This window comes from Cynocephalus volans, chromosome 10 (assembly GCF_027409185.1).
Source record: "Cynocephalus volans isolate mCynVol1 chromosome 10, mCynVol1.pri, whole genome shotgun sequence".
NCBI classification, from domain to species: Eukaryota; Metazoa; Chordata; class Mammalia; order Dermoptera; family Cynocephalidae; genus Cynocephalus; species Cynocephalus volans.
In genome coordinates, this window is record NC_084469.1 from 17,256,852 (window position 1) to 17,280,651 (window position 23,800).

A 23,800-nucleotide genomic window follows, 5' to 3' on the forward strand; every position below is an offset into this window, starting at 1 on the left:
TGATGCAGTAGAGTGTTTCAAGTTTGCCTTGTACTTTTTCTGACTCTGGCCTAGAATCATCTGTTTCTTCAAGGAATCCTGGTTTGGTTTGTTTTGGTAAGGAATGGTATTTACAAACCAAGATCTGGGTTGCTAACTATGCTCCTTGCTACTAAGCTGTCATTGTTTCTGGCTCTTTCAGTGGACAGAGCCAGGAAGTTTTTGTTTTTAGTCATGGCTTCATGTTGATACCCCTAATTCCAGTCTAGTTCCACAGGGTCTTCTTCCCTCAGTCCATATTTGCGTCTCTTCTTTACTAATGAGAATCCTGATAACAACATTAATAAATGTATTCATTTGCTCGGTTTTACAATACATGCATAATAGTTTGAGAATTATAATACCGATGTTACTACCAGTTACAAACCGACTTAGTATGGTTTAAGATGTCTTTGCAATTTTTTAATGCTTACACGTAGGCCATTTAAGAGTGCGCAGTCTAAAGTTACTCAAATATCTTTTTTTCTTCTTCTGTGGTAAAGTTATCAATATTCAATTAAATTTATGTATTTCTGTTGTATTGTTTTATTTCCCACCCCCATCCTTGGGGTTGATTTCATTTTGCTTTTGAAATGTATAAAATATTAATATGGTTCAGAAATCAAAATCTCCATTTTATTATTACAATAATAATATTTGAATTAGGCGAGAAAAAAATGGATGGTAAAACCATTAAGGTCTTACTCCGAAGGTATAGTTAAAGTTTGTCTTAGTTGTGTTCATTTTTGCAGATACATATATGTATTCTTAATTCTCCTTTACACAAAAGATAGTATACTATATATGCTGCTATACTTTATATGCTTTTTCGCACCTTACTATCATAGAGATGTTCTTTGTTTTTTTAGTTTTTTTATGTACTGTATAGACTCCAACCTATGTATGGGCATTTAGGTTGTTTCCAGTGTTTCACTTTTACAGATAATGTTGCAACTAATAACCTTGTTTATTTGTTTTCCATATTACTAGAGTTGTACCATGAGGATAACTTCCTAGAACTTACACTTAGCATGTCCGAAACAGGGCATCATTTCCCCCCAATTTTGTTTCTGCTTTCATTCCCTGTTATTGAATAATACATCTATTCTATTACTTAAGCAGAAACTAGAGTATTTTTTCTCGTATCCAGTTAGTCAGCAAGTGCAAATTATATACCTGTAGACTTTCAGGTTTTTTTTCTACCTTCATTTTTTCTTACATGTCATCTTACTTTACTGTACTAGCCTAACTAATCTCATTTCTTCCCTAAAACTCCACACTGCTACTAGAACTGTCTTTCTCAAAGCCAAAGGATATTCATTTCACTCATCTCAACATTTCTTCTTTGCCTCTAAGATTCCAGTGCCTTTGTCTAGATGCACAGGCCTTCCATTTCTTGGCCTCTGCCTACTTTACCAGCCTAATCTATCTATAACTACTTCTAACCATAGTGAACTACTTGTAGATTCCCCAGACCTGTCCTATCAAGCCTCTTTTGCACTGAAATGCCTTTTTACCTTCCACATTTGATCTTAATAGCTTTTCAAGATACAGCTTAGGTATCACCACCTCCAGGAAGACTTCTTGCCAGGTCAGATGCAGTTCCCCTGTTCATCCATAGCACCTTGTGCTTACCTCTAGTGAGACTTGTCTTTTTTCCCTGAGATTTTGGACTCCTATGGACAGGGCATTCCTTTTGTTCTGCTTTCTTGGCACAGAGTCCTGAGCATAGTAGACACCCAACAGCTAGTGAATATATGAATAAACTTGATCTGTTTACAGATTTTTTTTTAACGTAATCTTTAGGTTTTCATTTACATGTTCACTTAAAAAAATCCAAACAGTGCAGATGTGTATCAGAAGTGAATGTCTTCCATTACCCCAGCTTAGTTTCTAGTGGGTATTATGAGTAATAGTTCAATATAGGCAAGGAAAGCACAAAATAGATTTTCCAGTTATTATAGAATAAAATTGTTCACTATTTTGTTCTTATAGATCATCTCTTTTCCTTTAGGCAATGATAGTAAGAAATGCTAAAGATACAGCTCATACAAAAGCAGAACGGAATATTCTGGAGGAAGTAAAGCATCCCTTCATTGTGGATTTAATTTATGCCTTTCAGACCGGTGGAAAACTCTACCTCATCCTTGAGTATCTCAGTGGTCAGTACACACAGCTTGATGTAATTATTTGCATTTGCTCCAGAAACTGGGTCAAAACAGTATTTTCCTATGGAAAAATGCTTTTTCCCATTGTGATCAAACAGTTCTTAAAATTGACGAGTACATTGAAGTAAGGAATTCAGATGTGACCAAATGTTTCTGTTTGCAGACAAATATGAAGGAAACCTTAAAGGTTAAGTCTTTTCCCATCTGTAAGATTTTATCTTAATCCCTTTGTAATCAATCAGTTAACAAACACCTAATTGATACAGAGCCATTAAATTGTGCTGGGGTAAGGTACTGTGAGTCAAAGTAAGCATTAAAATATTCCTCTCTAAACTGAAATGGAAAAACTTACTGAGAGTATTGTTTAAGGTACTTAGTATTTTTGGAATTGCATCCTTAAACAGAAAAATTTTAGTTTAATGTGGTGTTAGTGACAGGGTGTGCAGTTTACATTGGAAATCGTCTACATTTTCTAGGACCTACTCCCTTCTAGGAAATTGTTGCTCCCCATATCATTTCTAGTTCACAGGTATCTATTTCTAGCAAACACACTTGAGCTTTCTGAGAAACAGAGATTTTGCAACAGCTTGTAACATGGAACAAAAAACTGCAGAATTCAGCAACTTTTTAAGCAACTTTTTTGTGATTATTGCCATTTTTTTCTTGTAACTTTATTTTGATATAATTTCACACTTATACAAAAGTTTCAAGAATAGTACAAAGAATTCCCATATACTCCTCACCTAGATTCCCCAAATATTATCATTTTACCACATTTGTTTTGTTTTATCCTTCTATGCATATGTGTATATGTGTATACATATACACATATGCATACATATATACATGTACATACAAAATTTTTTTTGAACCATTTGAGTGTTACAGACATTATTTCCTTTTACCCCTTTAACCCCTGCAGTGTATATTTTCCGAAATCAAGGACAGTACCTTACATAAGTGTACTAGAATTATCAAAAATAGGAAATTAACATTAATATGATAATATCTCTACTTAGTTTCCTTAAATCTGGAACATTTCCTCAGTCTTTCTTAGTCTTTCATGATGTTGCCATTTTTGAAGAGTACAGGATAGTTATTTTGTAGAATGTATCAATCAGGTTTATCTGATGTTTCCTTAGGATTAGAGTCAGGTTATGCATTTTTGGCAGGACCATCAAAGTGGCATTGTGTCTGTCCTTCTCAGTGCATCAGATCAGGAGGTACATGATATTTATATCTTTGTTTCCTTACTTGAGATGTTAACTTTGGTCACATGTATAAAGTGGTGTCTACTGGTTTTTTTCCTGGTGAAGTGTTTCCTTTGTAATTAATAAGTATCTTTTGAGGAGATACTTTGAAATTATTTTAATATCTCATCTTTCATCAAGCTTTCACATTCAGTTTTGGCATCCATTGATTCTTGCCTGCAACAATTAACTGTGATGTTTGCCAAGTGATTTTTCTTATTTCTTCATGCCTCCTTCATTTATTACTTGGCATTCTACTGTAATAAAGGGCTTTCCTTTCTCCCCCATTTAAAAAATTTATTTATTTATCTGTTCATTTATTTACATCATTGTGGGCTCATGGATTCTAAGATTGATTAGTAGGATATAACCCTTTATTATCATTATTTGTTTTGGTACCAAATTCTGCTGTGCTTTTTATAAGGTCACTGTCAGGTTTATTCAGTTTATTTAAGGGTTCTGAAAATATGGAATATGAGCATTAACTAAAATTAGTGATGGTGATTTAATTTAACATTTTTCTACTTATGGGTAAAATGTTACAGAGGCTTTAATCAAGTTTTTTTTTTTTTTAATCTCGGGTATGAAATCTACACATATTTTGAAGTTTGTAGATGTAAAACCTAGAATTCCAAGCCAGTTCTAGTTTTTTTTTTTTTTTTTTTTTTAAAAAGATGACCGGTAAGGGGACCTTAACCCTTGACTTGGTGTTGTCAGCACCACGCTCAGCCAGTGAGCAAACCGGCCATCTCTATATGGGATCCGAACCCGGGGCCTTGGTGTTCTCAGCACCGCACTCTCCCGAGTGAGCCACGGGCCGGCCCAGGTTCTAGTTTTTAAACGTATGTATTTCACAGAAGAATAAGAACGCTGCTCAAAATAGAATCCTGCGGACTTAGTTTTAAAATCTATAATTTTTAATTATGTTTTTAATTTTAAGGGGCTGGTGTCTCTTAATTATGGTTAGAAGGAAAGCACAAACTCTCATTGGAAGTGAGCTGGAAATAAAGATTGTTTTATTTCTAATGTGTTTTTCTTTTCTTTACAGGAGGAGAACTATTTATGCAGTTAGAAAGAGAGGGAATATTTATGGAAGACACAGCCTGGTAAGTGAAATTTTTGTAGTTGCATGGATTCAGGTAATGATTTATGTAATTAAAAGCAAAATCTCATTCCCATTGTGGGCAGCCAAATGATTCAATAAATTGATCTGGAGCCAGTCAGTCACTCAGGAATTCAAGGGGGAGAAGCAGCTTTGGTACTGGGCAGCTGTTGGAGGTCACATCATTCCTTTGCCCCCAGGCCTTGGGTGGACCGCTCTTCACACCAGTTCCTAACAGAACCATTCTCATTGCGGCTTTCTTTCCTTGAATTGGTAAGCTGCCTTCCTTGGCTGTGGGTGAGTGTGGTTTCCCAGTGAAACTTTATGTGTGGAACAATGGAAAGTATCAGAAATCATCTCCTCTTTTTTTACACTTTCCAGTTTCCAAGGTGCAGCCTTAGGGAGGTGAAAAGCCTGCATATATCATCTGTGGATTGATTGTATAGCTAGGATGGGATCTGCCTTCCTATTTCTTAAGATGGGGGGGCTTCCTTTTGCTGGCACTTTCTTCTTTTTACTGGGGTTTTTCTTCTTGTGAGTTTCTTATTATTTTTCTCGTTTTTTTTTTTTTTCCTCTTTGTTGGTGTTTTCTTTGGGGAACGAAGGCCCAGGGGGTGAGTGTGGAGGGCAGGCTGGCAGAATGGGTGGCACACCAGCCTGATGAAGCAAGCCTGCAGCTCAGCTCGAAGTGTGCACCTGCCCAGAGCACAGGGGCATGAGCCATGTAAGGAGTAGCTGCAGGAGGGACAGGCTGCCACCTTCCTCTCTACCCCACCCCCATAAAACCAAACCCCTGGGCTGCAGCCACTCACTTGTTGTGGCAGGAACTTGGGTGTTTTGAGCTGTTTCAAATTTAAAAATACACGTTTTTTTGTGAAGCAACAGTATTGAGTAACAATAAATCAGTTTATCCTACACATTAATTGAATAGAAAACAACACTTAAATGTTTTTTCTACCTTAATTACCAAAGTGCATTCCATTGTTTAATTTCAGGCCTTTTCTAACACAGAAGCTGCATTTAAGAGCCTCAGGGATGAAGTGCCCTTTTTTGGAGGAGGCTCTCTGAGCCTTGTTGGAGGCTGTGTTTGTGGTGGTGCTGGCTTTGAAACTGCCTCAGTCCTCTAGGACACACCCTCTCCATCCTGGAGTAATCTGCAGGATTGCAACATTGTTATGCAGCCAATATTGCAGTGCCTTGTGCTTTTCGAATCCAGACAGGGTTGATTCAGCCCTTTATTCTTTTGAGGCAGATAAATTTGAGTGTCACACAGTTTATAGTTGTGGGTTGGCTGGCAAGAGGGAGGGCAGATACTGTGGGCATAACATGTCTGTAAATATGCAGCTGTAGTAAGTAAGGGATGAGTGGGTTTCTAAGGGTCAGGTTTTAAGGTATCTTTTGAAATCAAGACTTGATCTGTGAGAATAACAAAGCTCCTTTTTCCTGTGGGATTTTAAAGTTGGGGGTGGATGGGAGAAATCTGCTTTGATCTGAATGACTATTGGCTCAATGCCTACACAGACTGAACAAAACTTGACCAGTGACAGATTAGCATATTCTTGACATCTTTGCAATTTTAGCAATATGTTCTAATGGTGAAATAAAACATTTTATAGTTTCACTGAAACAAGTGAAACACAAATATCCAATGCCTTATGGCAGCATCCTATGCCATTTCTTTTCCCCATATCTCCCCTCTCCCCACTAATTTGGTCTTTGGTGCATGGCTGTTTCTTTCAGGGAATTTTTCTCCATACATAAACTGTTTTGGGTAGATTACACTTCTTAATTTTATTAAATCACTTTTGTTTCCAGCTTTTACTTGGCAGAAATCTCCATGGCTTTGGGGCATTTACATCAAAAGGGGATCATCTACAGAGACCTGAAGCCGGAGAATATCATGCTTAATCACCAAGGTGGAGCTATACCGTAAACAATTCTATAGTAAATAATCATCTCTAAATCCTCCCACACAGCTCATGGCCATTTTCAAAGCCCCATAGTCATCTCTGTATTTTATACATTTCCTTGCTCAGAATTTATGGCATCTTAATACTTGTTGATGTTTGGTATTTAGGTACTTACAGTTGATAAGATTAGAGGGAGTTGGGGATAATAGCCACTCAACTGCCTTTTTTTGGTTTAATTCTTACTCTTTATAGCTTTTCATTATTTAAAAAAAAAAAAATCGTTACAAGAAGTGTTGTGAGCCAAAAGCCAGTCCAAACATTAATTTTGGTTTGTTCCTTAAATTGAAAAGTGACTCTTCAATAAATTGAGTTTTAATGATGGAAATAGAGAAATATTACAAGCAGTACTTTTTATGAAAAGTTTTACAAATGCTGGAAAAAAGAAAGGATTGGACTTGAACCAAAATATTTGATGTAGCCTCGCAAATAAGATGTTTAGTAGTAGGCATGTTTATTCTTGCTATTGCTTGCAACAACAAGCATAAACATCAGAGAGACTAATATTTTGTACAGATATAGGTATAGCAAAGTGAGCCTTGACTACAACTGCATGCTGTTACAGACAGCTTAATTTATGCTAGAGTAATGCAGGCTGGGTAGATTTGGCAATTGACACACCCAGAAGGAGCAACCAGCCAATTCAGGTTTCTAGGGGGCTGGTAACAGCTGCAGATCCTTAGATGTCTATAAAATGGTCTATGAGGTAGTTAACTGTTTCAAACTCTTAGACAGAAAATGGTGTATAGACAACTGAGGCCAATATAAATGTTCCAAATTGTGCTTTTTTTCCCCTTTCCTTTTTTAAAATTTTATTTTTATTTATTTATTTTTGTGACCGGCCGCACCACGCTCATCCAGTGAGCACCCCGGCCATCCCTATATAGGATCCGAACCTGTGCTCCCAGCGCTGCTGTGCTCCCAGCGCTGCACTCACCCCAGTGCGCCACGGGGTCGGCCCTTTTTTTTTTTTTTTTAAAGGGGAATTGATGTACTTAACCATGTACATCACGGGAATCAGTGTCTCTTCTTTCCTCCCATCATCACCTCCCCCCCTTTAAACCTGGATTCTGATTCTAAATTCTAAGGCACAGGATAGAATAGGGGAGTGATAGAATAGTTAACTTCTTTGATCCATAAGCTTGAGTGTATTAGGTGGTTCTGGGCATAATTCTTATGTATCAGAGACTAGTATATATGTATATTTGAATCAATAAGCCATTGCCTTTTCTTTTCTCTGAAATGAGCCTTGAATAGTAGGGCCCCTGGAGTTGTTGAACCATTGGTTACCTAATGACAGTTCAGTAAAGCTAAACTTGAACTGGAATGATCTTTGTGTAAAGTGTGAGTTTTTCACTTTCTGTATCAGAGATGATTGTCCTATACTATATAGCAATTTCACTTCTTTCCCCTAACTGGTAGCATTGGCAGAATAAGTTAACTTGTTATAGTGACTTTCTGAGACCATTTTAAGAACTCCCAAGTCACAGTTCACTATGATAAAGGCTAAATATTTGAAGTATAGTGGCACACCTTTGTTTAAAAGGTACAAAATATGTTTATTAGGGTCTACGTACTTAAACCAGACTTTATAAAGAAGTCTTCCTGGGACTTCTCTTTCTTGGGATGATAGGGGATTCTGTGTATAGGTAAACCTAGAGCCTTAGACAAGCTGTTTCATTTTTTTCTCTATCTTTATTTTTTCTTTACTAGATAGATTATATCATTGGCGAAAGGTGACTCCACCCTAGCCTTAAAAGAGTTAGCGTTCCATTTTATGGATGACACCTTGTTAGTTCTCAACATCTTCAAGAAAGTTTAAGGCAAGAAAATTTAAATGTAAGGATAGATTATTATCTTATGGGATATGTTCAAACACTGCACATACTTAGAATTCTCAGAATAATCATGCTGTAATCTTTCATTGTAGGTCATGTGAAACTAACAGACTTTGGACTATGCAAAGAATCTATTCATGATGGAACAGTCACACACACATTTTGCGGAACAATAGAATACATGTGAGCTGCGTGTTAAAAGAAATATAACTGGTTTAGGGGTAATACCTAACTTTTACCTGGTTTAAGTAATAGTGTCTAATTTTTCTGTATGATTACTGGCTCTGTATATTGTTTTTAAAATTCTAATTCAGATGATATGTAAATAGATGAATTTTTAGGCATTTTATTTTTCTCATTGTAGGGCCCCTGAAATCTTGATGAGAAGTGGCCACAATCGTGCTGTGGATTGGTGGAGTTTGGGAGCATTAATGTATGACATGCTGACTGGAGCAGTAGGTGCACAGTTAAAAGCTGCATGTATTATGGCCTGTGCTTTTTGAAAATGTGATCAATGGAGTTATTTTCAAAGTCCAGAGATTTGTTATCAGCAGTTTAACACTAATAATGCCTTATGATTATATAAGATCCCATACTTTTAAAAACATTTTTTTAAATGATCTGTGTTATGGCAGTTCTATGAAATATATGTAGAATAGATAATGCCCTTATTTTATAAATGGAGAAATTGAAGCATAAAATCATGCATCTCACCAATTATCAAACAGTAAGTTAATGGAAATCCAAGCTTTCTTCCAGGACATTGCTACTTTCTCTGTCCCTTGCTTAAAAACTACAGGTCTTTAGCAATCAGCTCATTTCACAGCATACATTTCTGATTTTCATGCATAACTGACTAATTCAGGAACTGGATATTGTTATTTGAAATTTGTTTTTTAAATGCTAATTTATCTCTCTTCTACTTTTAGCCCCCTTTCACTGGAGAGAATAGAAAGAAAACAATTGACAAAATCCTCAAATGTAAACTCAATCTGCCTCCCTACCTCACACAAGAAGCCAGAGATCTGCTTAAAAAGGTAGGATTCTTAAATAGACACTCACACTACAAGCCTAAACAATTAGAATATAAGTAGATAGAATTATATGTGTATTTTGAATAAAAAATCACACACAGAGATTGAACAAAAAAAGCTTGCATTGTTGAAGGCAAAGAACAAATTTGTTTAAAGATTTTCTTCTTATTCTCAAACAACAGTAATTAATAAATTAATTTGGAAGAAAAATAAATAATATTTCCTTTAGGCAAAGTAGACAAGCAAATTCTTAAAAAAAAAAAAAAAAAAAAAAAATCAGTTGGACTAAGTAAGGTCTTCATTGGTGTTTTTTTCCCTCCCTAAAGCTGCTGAAAAGAAATGCTGCTTCTCGTCTTGGAGCTGGTCCTGGGGATGCTGGAGAAGTTCAGGTAGGGAAATGGCATGTTTGATGTATGGGGGAAGATAATGCAAATTTTATGTGTTTGTGATGGATGTATGTAGTTGCTTACAAGTTTAGCTTATTTTGTGATTTGTAAGTTCAAAAAGGTAGTTAACTTGTCAATCTGGTTAAGTCTATACCCCTCGGCTTTTCTCTCTGCTCCTTTTGTTCTAGGCTCATCCATTCTTCAGACACATTAACTGGGAAGAACTTCTGGCTCGGAAGGTAGAGCCTCCCTTTAAACCTCTGTTGGTATGTATACATGAAAGCATATTAATTTGAGAGACCAGGTACTTTTTTAGAATAAGAAAAAATCTCAGAGCAGTCAGAAATATATTTATTAACAGTTCAAAGAAGTTTGATCTATCCTCTTTTCTCTTCAGAATCTTTGTTATCTACTGTCTCTTCAGGAACCAATGCCAGTGGCAACTGATGACTTATTAGCTATTTTTAAGTTGGTTACCTAAGACAATTAAATATTTCAAGTAGTTGGGATTTTTTTTTTTGGCTTTGTTTTGTTTTGCTTAATTCCATTTTAAATTTGATTTTCTGGGAATTTTTTTGTCAACATATAGAATACACGTGTAAGATATGTGTCTTAGTTTGCTAGGCTTGCCATAACAAAGTACTGTAAACTGGGTACAAACAGAAATTTATTGTCTCATTGATCTGGAAGCTAGATGTCCAAGATCAAGTTGGCAGGATTGGTTCCTTCTGAGAACTGTGAGAGAGACTATATTCCATGCCTCTCTCCTAGTTTCTGGTGGCTTGTTGGCAATCTTTATCATTCATTGGCTTTTAGGTATATTATCTGGAATCTCTGCCTTCATGTTCACATGGTGTTTTACCTGTGTGCACATCTGTGGTCATATTTCCCCTTTTTATAAGGAAAACCATAAAGAGCGTTTAGGGTCCCTCCTTACTCAAGTATGACGTCATTTTAACTAATTATATCTATGATGACCCTTTCCAAATGAGGTCACGTTCTGAGGATCTAGGGGTTAGAATGTCAACATATGAATTTGGAGTGGGGGGGAACACAATTCACCCATAATAATATGTTTATGAGTGAATGAGTTAGTGTGTTAGTTCTTGTCTTTCTCCCACCTTGGTTCTGAGAAAATAGTTTCTTTTCTCATTTCTTGGGATGTAGGTGGAGGAGGAGGAGGAGAATAATGATTATTATCTGATCATGGAGCACAGGTGACCTGATTTAAAATGTCAATATATATGTACGATTGTAAGGATAATTAACTGTCATATACCTACTGCCCAGCTTTGAAAATGATCAGATTCTTTTTTAAACATAAATATCACCACCATGCCATCATCACACCTAAAAAATTGACAATTCCCCCAGTTGTTTCTTTTTTTTCCTGTTTGTTTCAATAAGGATTCAGTCAAGGATTATACATAGTTTGGTTACTATCTCTTGGTCTCTTTTCATTTGCAGATATCCCCTCTCAAAACTGGGCCATTTGTCCTGTAGAATTCCTCACACTTTGATATTGTTGATTTTATCTCCATGGTGTTACTGATCATGTTTGTCTGTTCCCTGTATTTCCAAAAACTGGTAGTTAGGTTTAGGTGCTTGATCTGATACATACAATACTTTGATCAGGAGGTATAATGTGTAATTTAATTTCTTTTAGTGACGTTAGTGGTCATTGATCATTGCTTATGTCAGTAGTTCTCAGCCAGGGGCAATTTGGCAATGTCTGGAGACATTTTGGTTGTCACAACTAGTGGGTAGTGGCCAGCACAGGACAACCCCTACAACAAAGAATAGGCCCAAAATGTTGGTAGTGCTGAGGCTGAGACACTCTGGCCTGAGTTCCATGATTTCGTTAGGGGTTTGCAAAATGGTCTTATTCTAACTGATATTCCTACTTTTTCTTTATTAGCTGGAATTCTTCCATAAAGAGACACTCTTTCATCAATTGTTTGGTTACCCAAGGTACAGTTCATACAGGAAAGGCAGGATAAATGTTTGATTCTTTCCCAGTTTTCAAAATAATGAATTAGTTCCCTAGCATGTTCCAAAATTGACCAATAAATTTTGTGGTTTCTTTTTTAGTATCATTATGAACTCATGCATTTTAACATATTTGTGTTTTAATCCATTGCATTTCTTTTTATTGATGCTCAATTTTTCCCACCTTTGGACACTGGGTGCATCTTCATGTTGGTTTTTCAGTCCTTTTGACATGACCACATAGGCTGATGTTGCACCAGAAAGCAAAACAAGGAAACTGATGTTCTTTTCTTACCTTGCACATTTCCTACTCCATACTTGGAACCAGCCATTTCTCCAAGGAGTGCTGATTCCTTCTAGGGGGAAATAGAATTTAGAGATCACAATCTGGGCTTTAAGAGTGCTCAGTGTTACTGGGTTGATCATTGTTACTATGTTTCGAACTTTTTATTCAGAAGTATATTTTCCAAATAAGGTCAATGTGGTAAGCTTTTATTATTAAGTCAGATTTTCTAAGCTGGTATTTTTTCCCCTATATTTGGCTTTAGAATCTAACTAGATTGGGTAAGGAAGAAGGAATTAAGGAAATAAATCTGGTGGTTAGAACTTAGATGATACTATTCTTTTGCAAGAAATATACTCATGTAGAGGAGAATATTATTTTTGCTCCCTGAGAAATCTAATGGAGTGAAATAAGCCATGGGAAAAAACTTATACTGGAGCATCTTATATGTGTGATATGTGTTTTAACTCTGCTTCAGTAGTTTTTCAGGTTTATTACAAACCTGCAGCAGCCCACTGAGCAAATGATCTCTAAACAGGGATTTAGCCAGTGGACAAGGCATATTAAAGCTTTGTGAGACAGGAAAATTGATATTCAGGTTTTTAATAGGAATGATAACTGTATACTAAAACCTATTTTAATGCATGTTTAAAATTTGAAGAAGTAATTTGACTCTTGATACTTTCCACCTGCATTTTCTCTTCAGTGTGCTTGTTAAACTATTCTGATATTTATTACAGTCAACTCCTGCAAAAACAGCTCTACCTAGAGCTTGCAATGTGTTTGACTGTTGTGTATTATATAGACTAGTTATGATTTTCTAATCATTTCATTTTTATAAAGCAATCTGAAGAGGATGTGAGTCAGTTTGATTCAAAGTTTACACGTCAGACACCTGTTGACAGCCCAGATGACTCAACTCTCAGTGAAAGTGCCAACCAGGTCTTTCTGGTAAGTGAAAGAATTTCCATGTAGTCATGGGAAATTTAAGAATGAGGATAGGCTTCTCAGTGAGACAATTCAGTTTGTTCGCTTTGCTGTTCATGTAGGTAACCTGGCTGACTTTTTTTAAGCCACCCCTTTATAAATTATTGGTACTTACAAAATTGATTTTCATAATTCAACATTTCATTTTAGCAATTAGAGTGGTAATATATGATTCTTTGGTATGTATGATTCCTTTTTTTGGTTGGGCCACTGACTTAAAGTGATGTTTAGCTTAGTATCTCAACCAAAAACCACACAGCCATAGCAGTGGGAGAAGAGCTCACTATTTCATTCCAGAAACAGCTATAGACTTTTGGTACTCTCCACATAAGTCTGTAGGGGATTTTGAATATTAATTGTAAATATTTGATCAAAATATATTAGTCCATATGTGTTAGAAAATAAATTAATTCTCATTGTAGAAGTATCTGTATGGATTACTGAGTTTGTCTCCTCAGATAGAAAAGGAAAGCTTTTACATATCGCCCAACAAAAATGATAGATTTATATCAGATGACCATCATTGCATACTGTTTTACCTAAATATCATATATGCTTATGTTTATTTTATTAGTATACTTATGTGCCACATGAACATCCACCTCATTTTGTTTCCTTTGTCCTTTTTTTTTTTGGATTGCCTCTAGAGAGAATGGAATATTTGGGAGGGTTTTTCTTTCTTTTTTCACTTCTTAGCTTTCATTAGAATGAGTAACTAAAATAATGTATGCTGAAAGAGAAAAAAGGTATTGAAGTACAACAGGGATCGTCTACAACAGCATTTGAAAACAAGCTCAAGGAATAGAGAAAAAAACAAAAGTGAGGCTATCACCAAAAAGCTTGCTTGTTACTTTAGGTTTTGTGAGAGACTGCAGGTCATATATGTGTGGTGTCACCAATAATATGACCACATCTAACATTTTCAAAAATGAAATTATATACCTATATAGAATGTATAAAACAAATATTTCACCTATCCCGTAATTTCTAAAGCATGCTTATCACATATTGACTGAAATGTATATAAACATTATTTTATGATAGGCAAGAACATCTACATTATCCCAACTATACAAAAAGAAAACAGGTGCAAAATAGTGTTAAGGGACTTCTGTGTGTGGGTGCGTGTGCATGTGTGCGCACATACTTATGTCTCTAATTGCCATTTCATCCTTTTGGCTGAACTTTATTCATACATTACCTGCCCTTCTTATATTCTCCTCTGTTATGAAAGCAATCACTATCCAGTCACTCAAGCCAAACCTTCTCTTTCACCAGCCCCACACCTGTAGGCATCAAGTGTTTTGTTTTTTTGTTTTTGTTTTTTGGATGGCTGGCTTTACAGGGATTCAAACCCTTGACCTTTGTGTTATCAGCATCATGCTCTCCCAAGTGAGCTTAACCGACCAGCTAGTTATCAAGTGTTAACAAGACATCTTCCTAAACTTCTCTGGAATTGATCTCTTCTCCATTAGAGTCACTTTTTGCAAATCCATTTCTTCATAAGTCTGGCATGTGAGACTTTAATAGCTCTGCCATAGTTTTCTCTTCTTCAGTCAGTAGTGACAGCTAGAGTAGTCAAAGTCATAGAGACAGAAAGAATGGTGATTGCCAAGGGCTTGCCTGCTGAATCAAGAAAATTAGTTTTGATTTCATTTTCTAGCCTGCATTGAATGTAATCCACATCATTGTCAGTTTTCTGGAATATTTTCTTCTTAAACAAAGATGCTTTTTGCTTCAGTTTCAGCTACATAGTTTCTGCAGCCTGCCCATGGTTCTTTCCAAACACCAACACCCTATAAGCAATATTGCACTACTTAGAGCTATTTACATAGCAGAGACAGTATCGATAGGGTTCTAGGATTTGAAACAAAAATTTAGTATAATCTTGAGGGACTATATTACATCTTTGGCAGCAGTTCTTGGTTACACAGATCATTTTTCTGGTGAGATGGAGCTACTCTAAGAATCCGTGACAATCAGTTCCAGCTTATCGACCTCCGCCTCCATGTTGAATCCCTGGTGTGTTTCTGAGTTCACTGGATTTATCACTAACTTGATTCTCAAACTTTTTTGTTTTCATACTACTCCCAGTGTAACAAATAGTGGTGTATCTTATGGGGTAAGGGGGGTAAATTCTCAAGTTAGCATGGAGTACAAAAGTTGTGTATAGTTAAAATTACTCTTAAGTCACCATTACAATGTGCTTTTGAGTAAACAACATTGAATAGTGATTTTATAAAGGTATGATTATATAGTAATATATAAGAATAGAGCATATATGCAAAATACAATCTTAAAGTATTTTTAATTACATAAGAGAAGAAAGATGAGTGAGCATGTTATGAGATTCATGTAAGTTTGATGTGTGAATGATGCAAAGTCACTGTATTCCCCTTAGGGTACTGCTTTCTTTTCTTTCTCTTATGTACTAATGATGTGGATTTTATACCTTTAATTTAACACAGAGACATTTTCCTCAGTTGGACATTGCAGAGTTTCAACTAGTTTGACAATTTACTCCCCCATAAAAACAGTCCAAAAACATCTTACTTAGCTGCAAAGAAATCCAAAGTTGTGGAAATCAAAAGTTATATAGTATACTTAAGCTTTCATTGCCAATTAAAATATTATTGAGCTTTTCTCGGGCCGAGCCCGTGGCGCACTCGGTAGCGTGCTGCGCTAGCAGCGTGGCGACGCTCCCGCCGCGGGTTCGGATCCTATATAGGAATGGCCGGTGCACTCACTGGCTGAGTGCCGGTCACGAAAAAGACAAAAAAAAAAAAAAAAAATATATATATATATATTATTGAGCTTTTCTTAATTATTTATATTGGCTAACTAACTAACATAAGAACAATTGGTTAAGTTGTAGCCAGAATTCTGTCCATAAAGTGGATCTCTTTAAAAGTTAATAAAAAATGGTAACATTCCACTTATCTGAAGATTATGGTTCTAGCAACTTAAGTTCAACAAATATTTAAACTTTTCTTTTAAGACCCTATCACAGAATTTAAAGGAAATTTAAACATGATTAAGGCACAGCCTGGTCCTTTTGGTAGTTACAGCTTTAGCCCACTACAGTATGTGGAGAAATGGCCTCTGAAGTCCGCATGTAACTGTCACAAAGCATATGCACTGCAAAATTGCACTTCATTCTTTGGGACTTTTCCCAAAGCCTATTGAATCTTATTTACTGGAATGCATAATGCTCACTCATAGGTAATAATAAATAGAAGGCAAAATAGGTACAGTACTGATTGTTTAAAAAATGAACATTGACAGCAAGAGACATGACAGCTGGTAGCCTAATAGCAAGGTCCAAGAGAGAACTAAAGCTAATAAAACTTCATTTTTCCATTACAGTTGAGGATTTTCATAATTTTGACACTCATCAAGAAAATACCAAATTCTGTCCAATCATTAGCATAAAACCAGAAAGATCACAAATGCCAAGGCATAGAATTCTATTTGTACTTTGGCCTAATTATGAGAAACTGTCTAGGGGGGATGATGATCTTAGTTGCTTATATGCATGTGGCTGGAAACACTCTAATTTTCTTTGTATTTCTCTTAGTATTTAACATTTTAATGTGGAGCCTACATTTTTCCTACTCCTATTGTAAGGTGGAATTCTGTATGCTGGCATATGGGGTTCAATAGACTACTTTCTTGAGGTCTATACCACAAGAAATGGCCAGAAAGAAGATAACAAGTGTGAAAATGAGATAAAAGAGATGGGAGTATATACACTGGTGATTTTATGTGTGCATCATTGTGTCGGTGTGTCAGAGACTGAACAACCCCCATTTTCTTGATATATATTACAAAATGTGAGTGTAGTCCACTGTTAATGTCTTTCAGGGTTTTACATATGTGGCTCCATCTGTACTTGAAAGTGTGAAAGAAAAGTTTTCCTTTGAACCAAAAATCCGATCACCTCGAAGATTTATTGGCAGCCCACGGACACCTGTCAGGTATTTCAGACTCTGCTATTCTGTCTTTTTTTTTTTTAACCCTATAAGAGCACTGCTTAAGAAATTTATGCCAAGTTACATGAATGAAAGATCTGTCATATTCTCTTGGTTGACATAAAGCACAGCATCTACATCTTATCTTGCAAAGGACTAGTCTGTGACTAATCTCCGTGTTATATAGTTTACCTTCCCTCCTGAAAGTAAGCTGCCACACTAGCAAATGTCCTTTTTATCAATTCACTTCACATTTATTGTGCACCAGCGGCTGTGCTGTATGTTATACACACACACAAAGTATGTATAACACAGAATTATTTCTATCCTAATAAAGCTTACAATTTAGTAAGAGTCACAACAAAGAAGGAAATACACACAAAAAACATGTAATTACAGGTAGTGCCAAGTGCTATAAAATAGAGTGTGGTGGTAGAAAGCAGAGAAAAACAAGAGGGCTTCTACTCATGGTGCCTCATGGTGAAGTAACATCTAGGAATGAAGAGAAAGAGCCAGCCATACAAAAAATAGGAGGTACAAGAGTGTTGTAGGCAGAAGAACAGCAAATGCAAAAGCCCCGAGTGAAGAAAAAATTTGGCCTTTCCTTAGAAGTAAAAAGAGGTCAATGTTCCTAAAGTATGGCAAGAAGTAAGAGAACTGCAGAGATTTGGAAAGGTATTTTATTTTATTTTTTGGCAAGAACATGCATTTTTTTATTTTTTATTTTTTAATGATTATATGTATTTGTGGGATACAGAGTTGCATATCAACATGTGTACAATATGTGGTGATCAAATCAGGATAATTAGTGTATTCATGTTTACAAAACATAATCAATCTTTGTGACCCTTAACTAGTTTCTTGTCAACCCTTCTCTTCCCCTTTCCCACCTCTAATAACCATAATTCTGTTCTCTTTTGAAAGTTTAACGTATTATTGCGATTCTCTCTTCCTTTCTTTTCTATTCTCTTTCTTTCTTTATTTTAGCTTCCATTTATGAGTGAGGACATGCAGTATTTCTCTTTCTGTGCCTGTCTTATTTCACTTAACATAATTTTCTCTAAGTTCATCGATGTTGCTGCAAATGGCAAAATTTCATTTTTTTACAACAGAGTAGTATTCCATTGAGTATATATTCCACATTTTCCTTATCCTGTCATCCTGTCAATGAACATTTAGGTTGATGCCAACTCTTGGCTATTGTAAATAGAGCTGCAAGTAAACATGAGAGTGCAGGTATTCCTTCAACATGATGATTTCGGTTCCTTTGGGCATATACTCAGAAATGGGATTGTTGGGTCAGATGGCAGTTCAATCTGTAGTTGTTTGAGGAAACTCCATACTGTTTTCCATAATGGCTGTACTAATATACAGTCCCACCAACAGAATAGGAGGGTTTCCCTTTTCCACATCCTTGCCAGCAGTTTCTGTCTTTTTGATAATAACCAGTCTAACTGGGGTGAGATGATATCGCATTGTGGTTTTGATTTGCATTTTCCTGATGCTTACTGATGTTGAGCATTTTTTTCATGTGTCTGTTGGCCATTTGTATATCTTCATATGAGAAATGTCTATTCACTTCCTTTGCCCATTTTTTAATTGGGTTACTTGTTTTCTTACTATTGAGTTCTTTGTGTATTCTGGCTATTAATCCCTTGTCAGATGCGTAGTTCACAAATATTTTCTCCCATTCTGTAGGTTGTCTTTTCACTCTGTTAATTCTTTCTTTTGCTGTACAGAAGCTTTTTAGTTTGATATAATCCCATTTATTTATTTTTTCTTTTGTTGCCTGTGCTTTTGGGGTCATATTCATAAAGTATTTGACCAGTTCTACTTCCTGAAGTGTTTCCCCTATGTTCTCTTTTATTTAAGTCTTTAATCCATTTTGAGTTGATTTTGGTATATGGTGAGAGGTACGGGTCTAATTTCATTTTTCTACGTATGGCTTTCCAGTTTTCCCAGCACCATTTATTGAAAAGGCAAGTCTTTTCCCCAATGTATGTTCTTGTTGCCTTTGTCAAAGATCAGTTGGCTGTTAAGTACTTGGGTTGATTTCTGGGTTCTTTATTCTGTTCCATTGGTCTGAGTGTTTTTATGCCAGTACCCTGCTGTTTTGGTTACTGTAGCTTTGTAGTATAGTTTGAAGTCAGGGAGTGTTGTGCCTCTGGCTTTATTTTTTTTGCTTGGGATTGCTTTGGCTATTTGGGGACTTATGTTATTCCATGTGAATGTTAGGATTGTTTTTTCTATTTCTGTGAAGAATGTCATTGGTATTTTGATGGGGATTGCATTGAACCCATAGATTGCTTTGGGTAGTATGGACATTTTCACAATGTTAATTCTTCCAATCCAAGCACATGGAATGTCTTTCCATCTTTTTGTGTCCTCTTTAATTTCTTTCAGCAGCGATTTTGGAGTTCTTGTTGTAGGGATCTTTCATCTCCTTGGTTCAGTTAATCCCTAGGTATTTCATTGTTTTGGAGACTATTTTAAGTGGGCTTGTTTTCTTGATTTCTTTTTCTGCTAGTTTGTTATTGGAGTATAAAAACGCTACTGATTTTTGTGTGTTGATTTTATATCCTGCAAGCTCTAAGAGTTCTTGATAGAGTCTTTAGGTTTTTCTATATATAGGATCATGTCATCCACAAACAGGGACAGTTTGACTTCAGCTTTTCCAATCTGGATGCCCTTTCTTTCTTTCTCTTGCCTGATTGCTCTAGTATTTTATTTTAAATGCAATGGGAAGCTGTTTTAAATGGGGAAGTAAACTGATTTTTTGTAAAAAAAAAAATACTATTTAGGGTTTTAGGGGTCAAATGTAGAGGTAAAGAGACCAGTTAGGAGACTCTGGCAATTATTCTAAGGGAGAGAAGGCTCAGCTTTTGCTTTGCTGCTATCCACACAAAATAAAATTAAATGAAAATAAATATCATATTGTCATACTCACTTTAAATGTCAGGGAATTATTTCTTGCTGAGATGACGCTTGAGACAAATGAATGATAGCTCTTCCTTGTCTTAAAGCCCGGTCAAATTTTCTCCTGGGGATTTCTGGGGAAGAGGTTCATCAGCCAGCACGGCAAATCCTCAGACACCTGTGGAATACCCAATGGAAACAAGTGGAATAGAGCAGATGGATGTGACGATGAGTGGGGAAGCATCAGCACCACTTCCAATACGACAGCCGAACTCCGGGCCATATAAAAAACAAGCTTTTCCCATGATCTCCAAACGGCCAGAGCACCTGCGTATGAATCTATGACAGAGCAATGCTTAAATGAATTTAAGGCAAAAAAAGGGTGGGTAGGGGATGTGAGCATCATGCAAAGTGAAACAAGAAGACTCGAAATGACAGTTTCAAAGAGTCAGTGTCATTACGTAGAACACTTTGGACAGAGGAAAAATAAACATGGATTTTAAAAAATCAATCAATGGTGCAAAAAAAAAAAAAACTTAAGCAAAATAGTATTGCGGAACTCTTAGGCACATCAGTTAATTGATTCCTAGCAACATCTTCTCAACTTTATCAAGGATTTTCATTTTGATGGCTCGAAACTGACAGTATTAAGGGTAGGATGTTGCTTCTGAATCACTGTTCAGTTCTGATTGTGTTGAAGAAGGGTTATCCTTCATTAGGCAAAGTACGAAATTGCCTATAATACTTGCAACTAAGGACAAATTAGCATGCAAGCTTGGTCAAACTTTTCCAGCAACATGGAATCAAAGACAAAAGAAACTTATCAATCGATGTTTTACGTGCAAACAACCTGAATCTTTTTTTTATATAAATATATATTTTTCAAATAGATTTTTGATTCAGCTCATTATGGAAAACATCCCAAACTTTAAAATGCAAAATTATTGGTTGGTGTGAAGAAAGCCAGACAACTTCTGTTTCTTCTCTTGGTGAAATAATAAAATGCAAAAGAATCATTGTTAACCACAGCTGTGGCTCGTTTGAGGGAATGGGGTGGACTTGGGGTTTATTTCAGTAACCCAGCTGCAATACCTGTCTGTAATACTAGAAAAAAAAAAAGAATCTATTTAATCATTTCTACTTGCAGTACTGCTATGTGCTAAGCTTAACTGGAAGCCTTGGAATGAGCATAAGTTGTATGTCCTACATTTCATCCTTGTTCTGGGCCTGCATTGCACTGGAAAAAAATCACCACCTGTTCTTATACCAGTATTTGGTTCAAGACAACAAATGTGTTCAGCCTGTGGCTGAAGAATGATGCAAGAGAGTCAGGATAAAAAATGCATACTGAGGGCGGCAGAGTGAGGGAGATAGGGATATTCAGGGGAGGAGGGTGTTGCCGTGGTCCACTCTCTGTCTAATCTCTTTACAGCAAATTGTAAGGTTTTAAGTTTTACTTCTTTTTACTGTTTTTGCTATCTACCTTACATTTTTTTCCTGAAGTTTCAAAAAGGTCTAATTTTTTTCTCCTATACTGGGGCTACATTTTTTAATTATAAAAATACTTGATGGCCTTTTGATGAATGTCTTCCACAGTGAATAAGAAAACTTAGTGGCTTAATTTAGGAAACGTGTTAACAGGACACTATGTTTTTGAAATTGTAACAAAATCTACATAAGTGATTTACAGGTACAAAGAATGAAAATAAAGGTAACTTTACCTTTCTTAAATACTTTCCTGCCTTAAAGAGCATTTCCATGACTTTAGCTGGTGAAAGGGTTTAATATCTGCAGAGCTTTATAAAAATACATTTCAGTGCATACTGGTATAATAGATGATCATGCAGTTGCAGTTGAGTCTAATCACCTATTTTTGTCTTTTGTAATGTCTTCAGTCTGAGTGTGCAAAGTCAGTTTGTAATATTTTGCAACCCTAGGATTTTTTTAAAATAGATGCTGCTTGCTGTGTTCTCCAAACCTTTTTGAGCCATAGGATTCAAGCCATAAAATTCTTTATGCATGTCGAATTTAGTCAGAAAAGAGCAAGCCTTTGCTTATTTAAATTGCAATTTAAGTGAGATGGGATGAAATCCTATGACAGTAAGCAAAAACAGAACCATGAAAAATGATTGGAAATATACCTTTTCAATTGTGGCAATAAATCAAAGAATCAATAAAAGTTCTTGGACAGAAATCCTTTTTTTCAGTCACTCCCCCCAGACCCCCTCCTCCCTTATTGCAGCAGCCTACTAAGAACTTTATAACTGTAGCTGGTAAATTAGAAGCTACAATAATGATTAAGGGCAGAAATTGTACTTAAAGTGCAGATCTTTGTTCTCTTGACAATTTGTGATGTTGCAAAAAATAGAACCCAAAAAACTATGATGATATGTACATGCATTATTTCAGACTGTAAGTGGCTTGTGCTACTGATACTTGTTTTCAAATATGTTTACTCATTGTAGTGTTGACTGCCTGACCAAATTCCAGTAAAACACTTACACCAAAATATTCCTCCTTAGTTCTAATTGCTAGTAACGTGTGCACTGTGATTGGCTGGCTATAACCACCCCATAGTTAACTGTTTTCATAATTGGTATTGCCAACAATAGTGGCAAACCCTGCAACTTTTCTGCATAAAAAGCATTAATTGCACACCTACCATCCACACAAATATATAGTTTTTCTTATTTCACATTAAGTGAAATTAATTTCCCATGCTGTGGTAAGTTTATTGAGAAATTGTTTTATAAATGGATATCCCTACTGTGACTGTGAAAACATGTCAAGTGTCACATTAGTGTCACAGACAGAAAGCACACACCTATGCAATATGGCTTACCCTATATTTATTTGTAAAAATCCAAGCATAGTTTAAAATATATGATGTCAATATTACTAGTCTTAAGTTTCTAAGAGGGTTCTTTATGATTATACAAGGTAAGTGTATAAAAGAGATTAAGTGCTTTTCTTTCATCACTTGATTATTTTCTTTAAAATCAGCTATTATATTACAGGATATTTTTTTATTTTATACATGCTGTTTTTTAATTAAAATATAATCACTGAACTGAAATTTACTAATTTGATTTTATAAGGTTTGTAGCATTACAGAAGAACTGGGATTTATAAATCAGCTGTGATTAACAATGTAAAGTATTATTGAACTTGAAACAGATTTTTAGGAAAATCATGATTTTTCCCCCCTTTATGATCTTATCTAATTTCAATCCTTCAAGAAGGATTTTTCCAAACTATTTTTGAGACAGAAGGTAATTTCAGGGGCAGGGGAGAAGGATACATGTATCATACTCCATAAATTCAACATTCTTTACTATAGGTAATAAATGATTATAAACAAGATGCATCTTAGTATTAATATACTGAGCCTTGGATTTTATATTTAATATAGTACCTATATTGAATATTCAGTTAGTCATATGGTTCCTAGCTTACAAGGGCTAAGGTCTAAGATTATTCCAATGAGAAATGTTGAATTTATGAAGAATGGATTTTGAGACTTTGAAAATGGTTAATTTCTCAAATAAAAAAATCAATGTCTAAACATCTCCCTTTTTCATAGGAGTAGACGCTAGTAAGCTGGACCAAACTATCTTGAAGTATTTGTCACACATGACCTGTGATCTTTTGCTGATTAATACAGTACTTCTTGTGTGTGATTCTTAACACTACAGCACAAGTATTATCTCAGTGGACTATCTGGAGTAACATCTGAAAGATGGGTTCATCTGTGTCTGTGTTTGCTCTTTAAACTATTATGTTTCTCTTATTCCAAGTTGGCTTTGCATCTATCAGAGTAAATTCTTCAGCTGCCTTATTAGGAGTGCTAAGAGGGTAATACCTTTTCCTGCTTTTCATCATGTATTTAGT

At 35.7% G+C, this 23,800-nt stretch overlaps 1 protein-coding gene across 6 annotated transcripts in view; it reads left to right on the plus strand.

Annotated features, from left to right (window-relative positions):
* The window catches only part of RPS6KB1 (ribosomal protein S6 kinase B1), a 40,437-nt gene extending 17,516 nt beyond the window's left edge, over positions 1 to 22,921 (plus strand). For 2 of the 6 annotated variants that reach the window (XM_063109062.1, XM_063109063.1), the window contains exons 5-15: positions 2,033 to 2,180; positions 4,485 to 4,542; positions 6,354 to 6,454; positions 8,436 to 8,526; positions 8,708 to 8,798; positions 9,273 to 9,380; positions 9,704 to 9,766; positions 9,952 to 10,029; positions 12,879 to 12,986; positions 16,887 to 16,999; positions 20,017 to 22,921. In XM_063109062.1, coding sequence (XP_062965132.1) covers positions 2,033 to 2,180; positions 4,485 to 4,542; positions 6,354 to 6,454; positions 8,436 to 8,526; positions 8,708 to 8,798; positions 9,273 to 9,380; positions 9,704 to 9,766; positions 9,952 to 10,029; positions 12,879 to 12,986; positions 16,887 to 16,999; positions 20,017 to 20,254 — 1,197 coding nt within the window. In that variant the 3' untranslated portion in view covers positions 20,255 to 22,921. Of the gene's footprint in view, positions 1 to 2,032; positions 2,181 to 4,484; positions 4,543 to 6,353; positions 6,468 to 8,435; positions 8,527 to 8,707; positions 8,799 to 9,272; positions 9,381 to 9,703; positions 9,767 to 9,951; positions 10,030 to 12,878; positions 12,987 to 16,886; positions 17,000 to 19,998 lie in introns of those variants that run through there. The other 4 variants (XM_063109065.1, XM_063109064.1, XM_063109066.1 and 1 more) reach the window with 4 other exon arrangements.
* Positions 22,922 to 23,800: the final 879 nt, after the last annotated feature.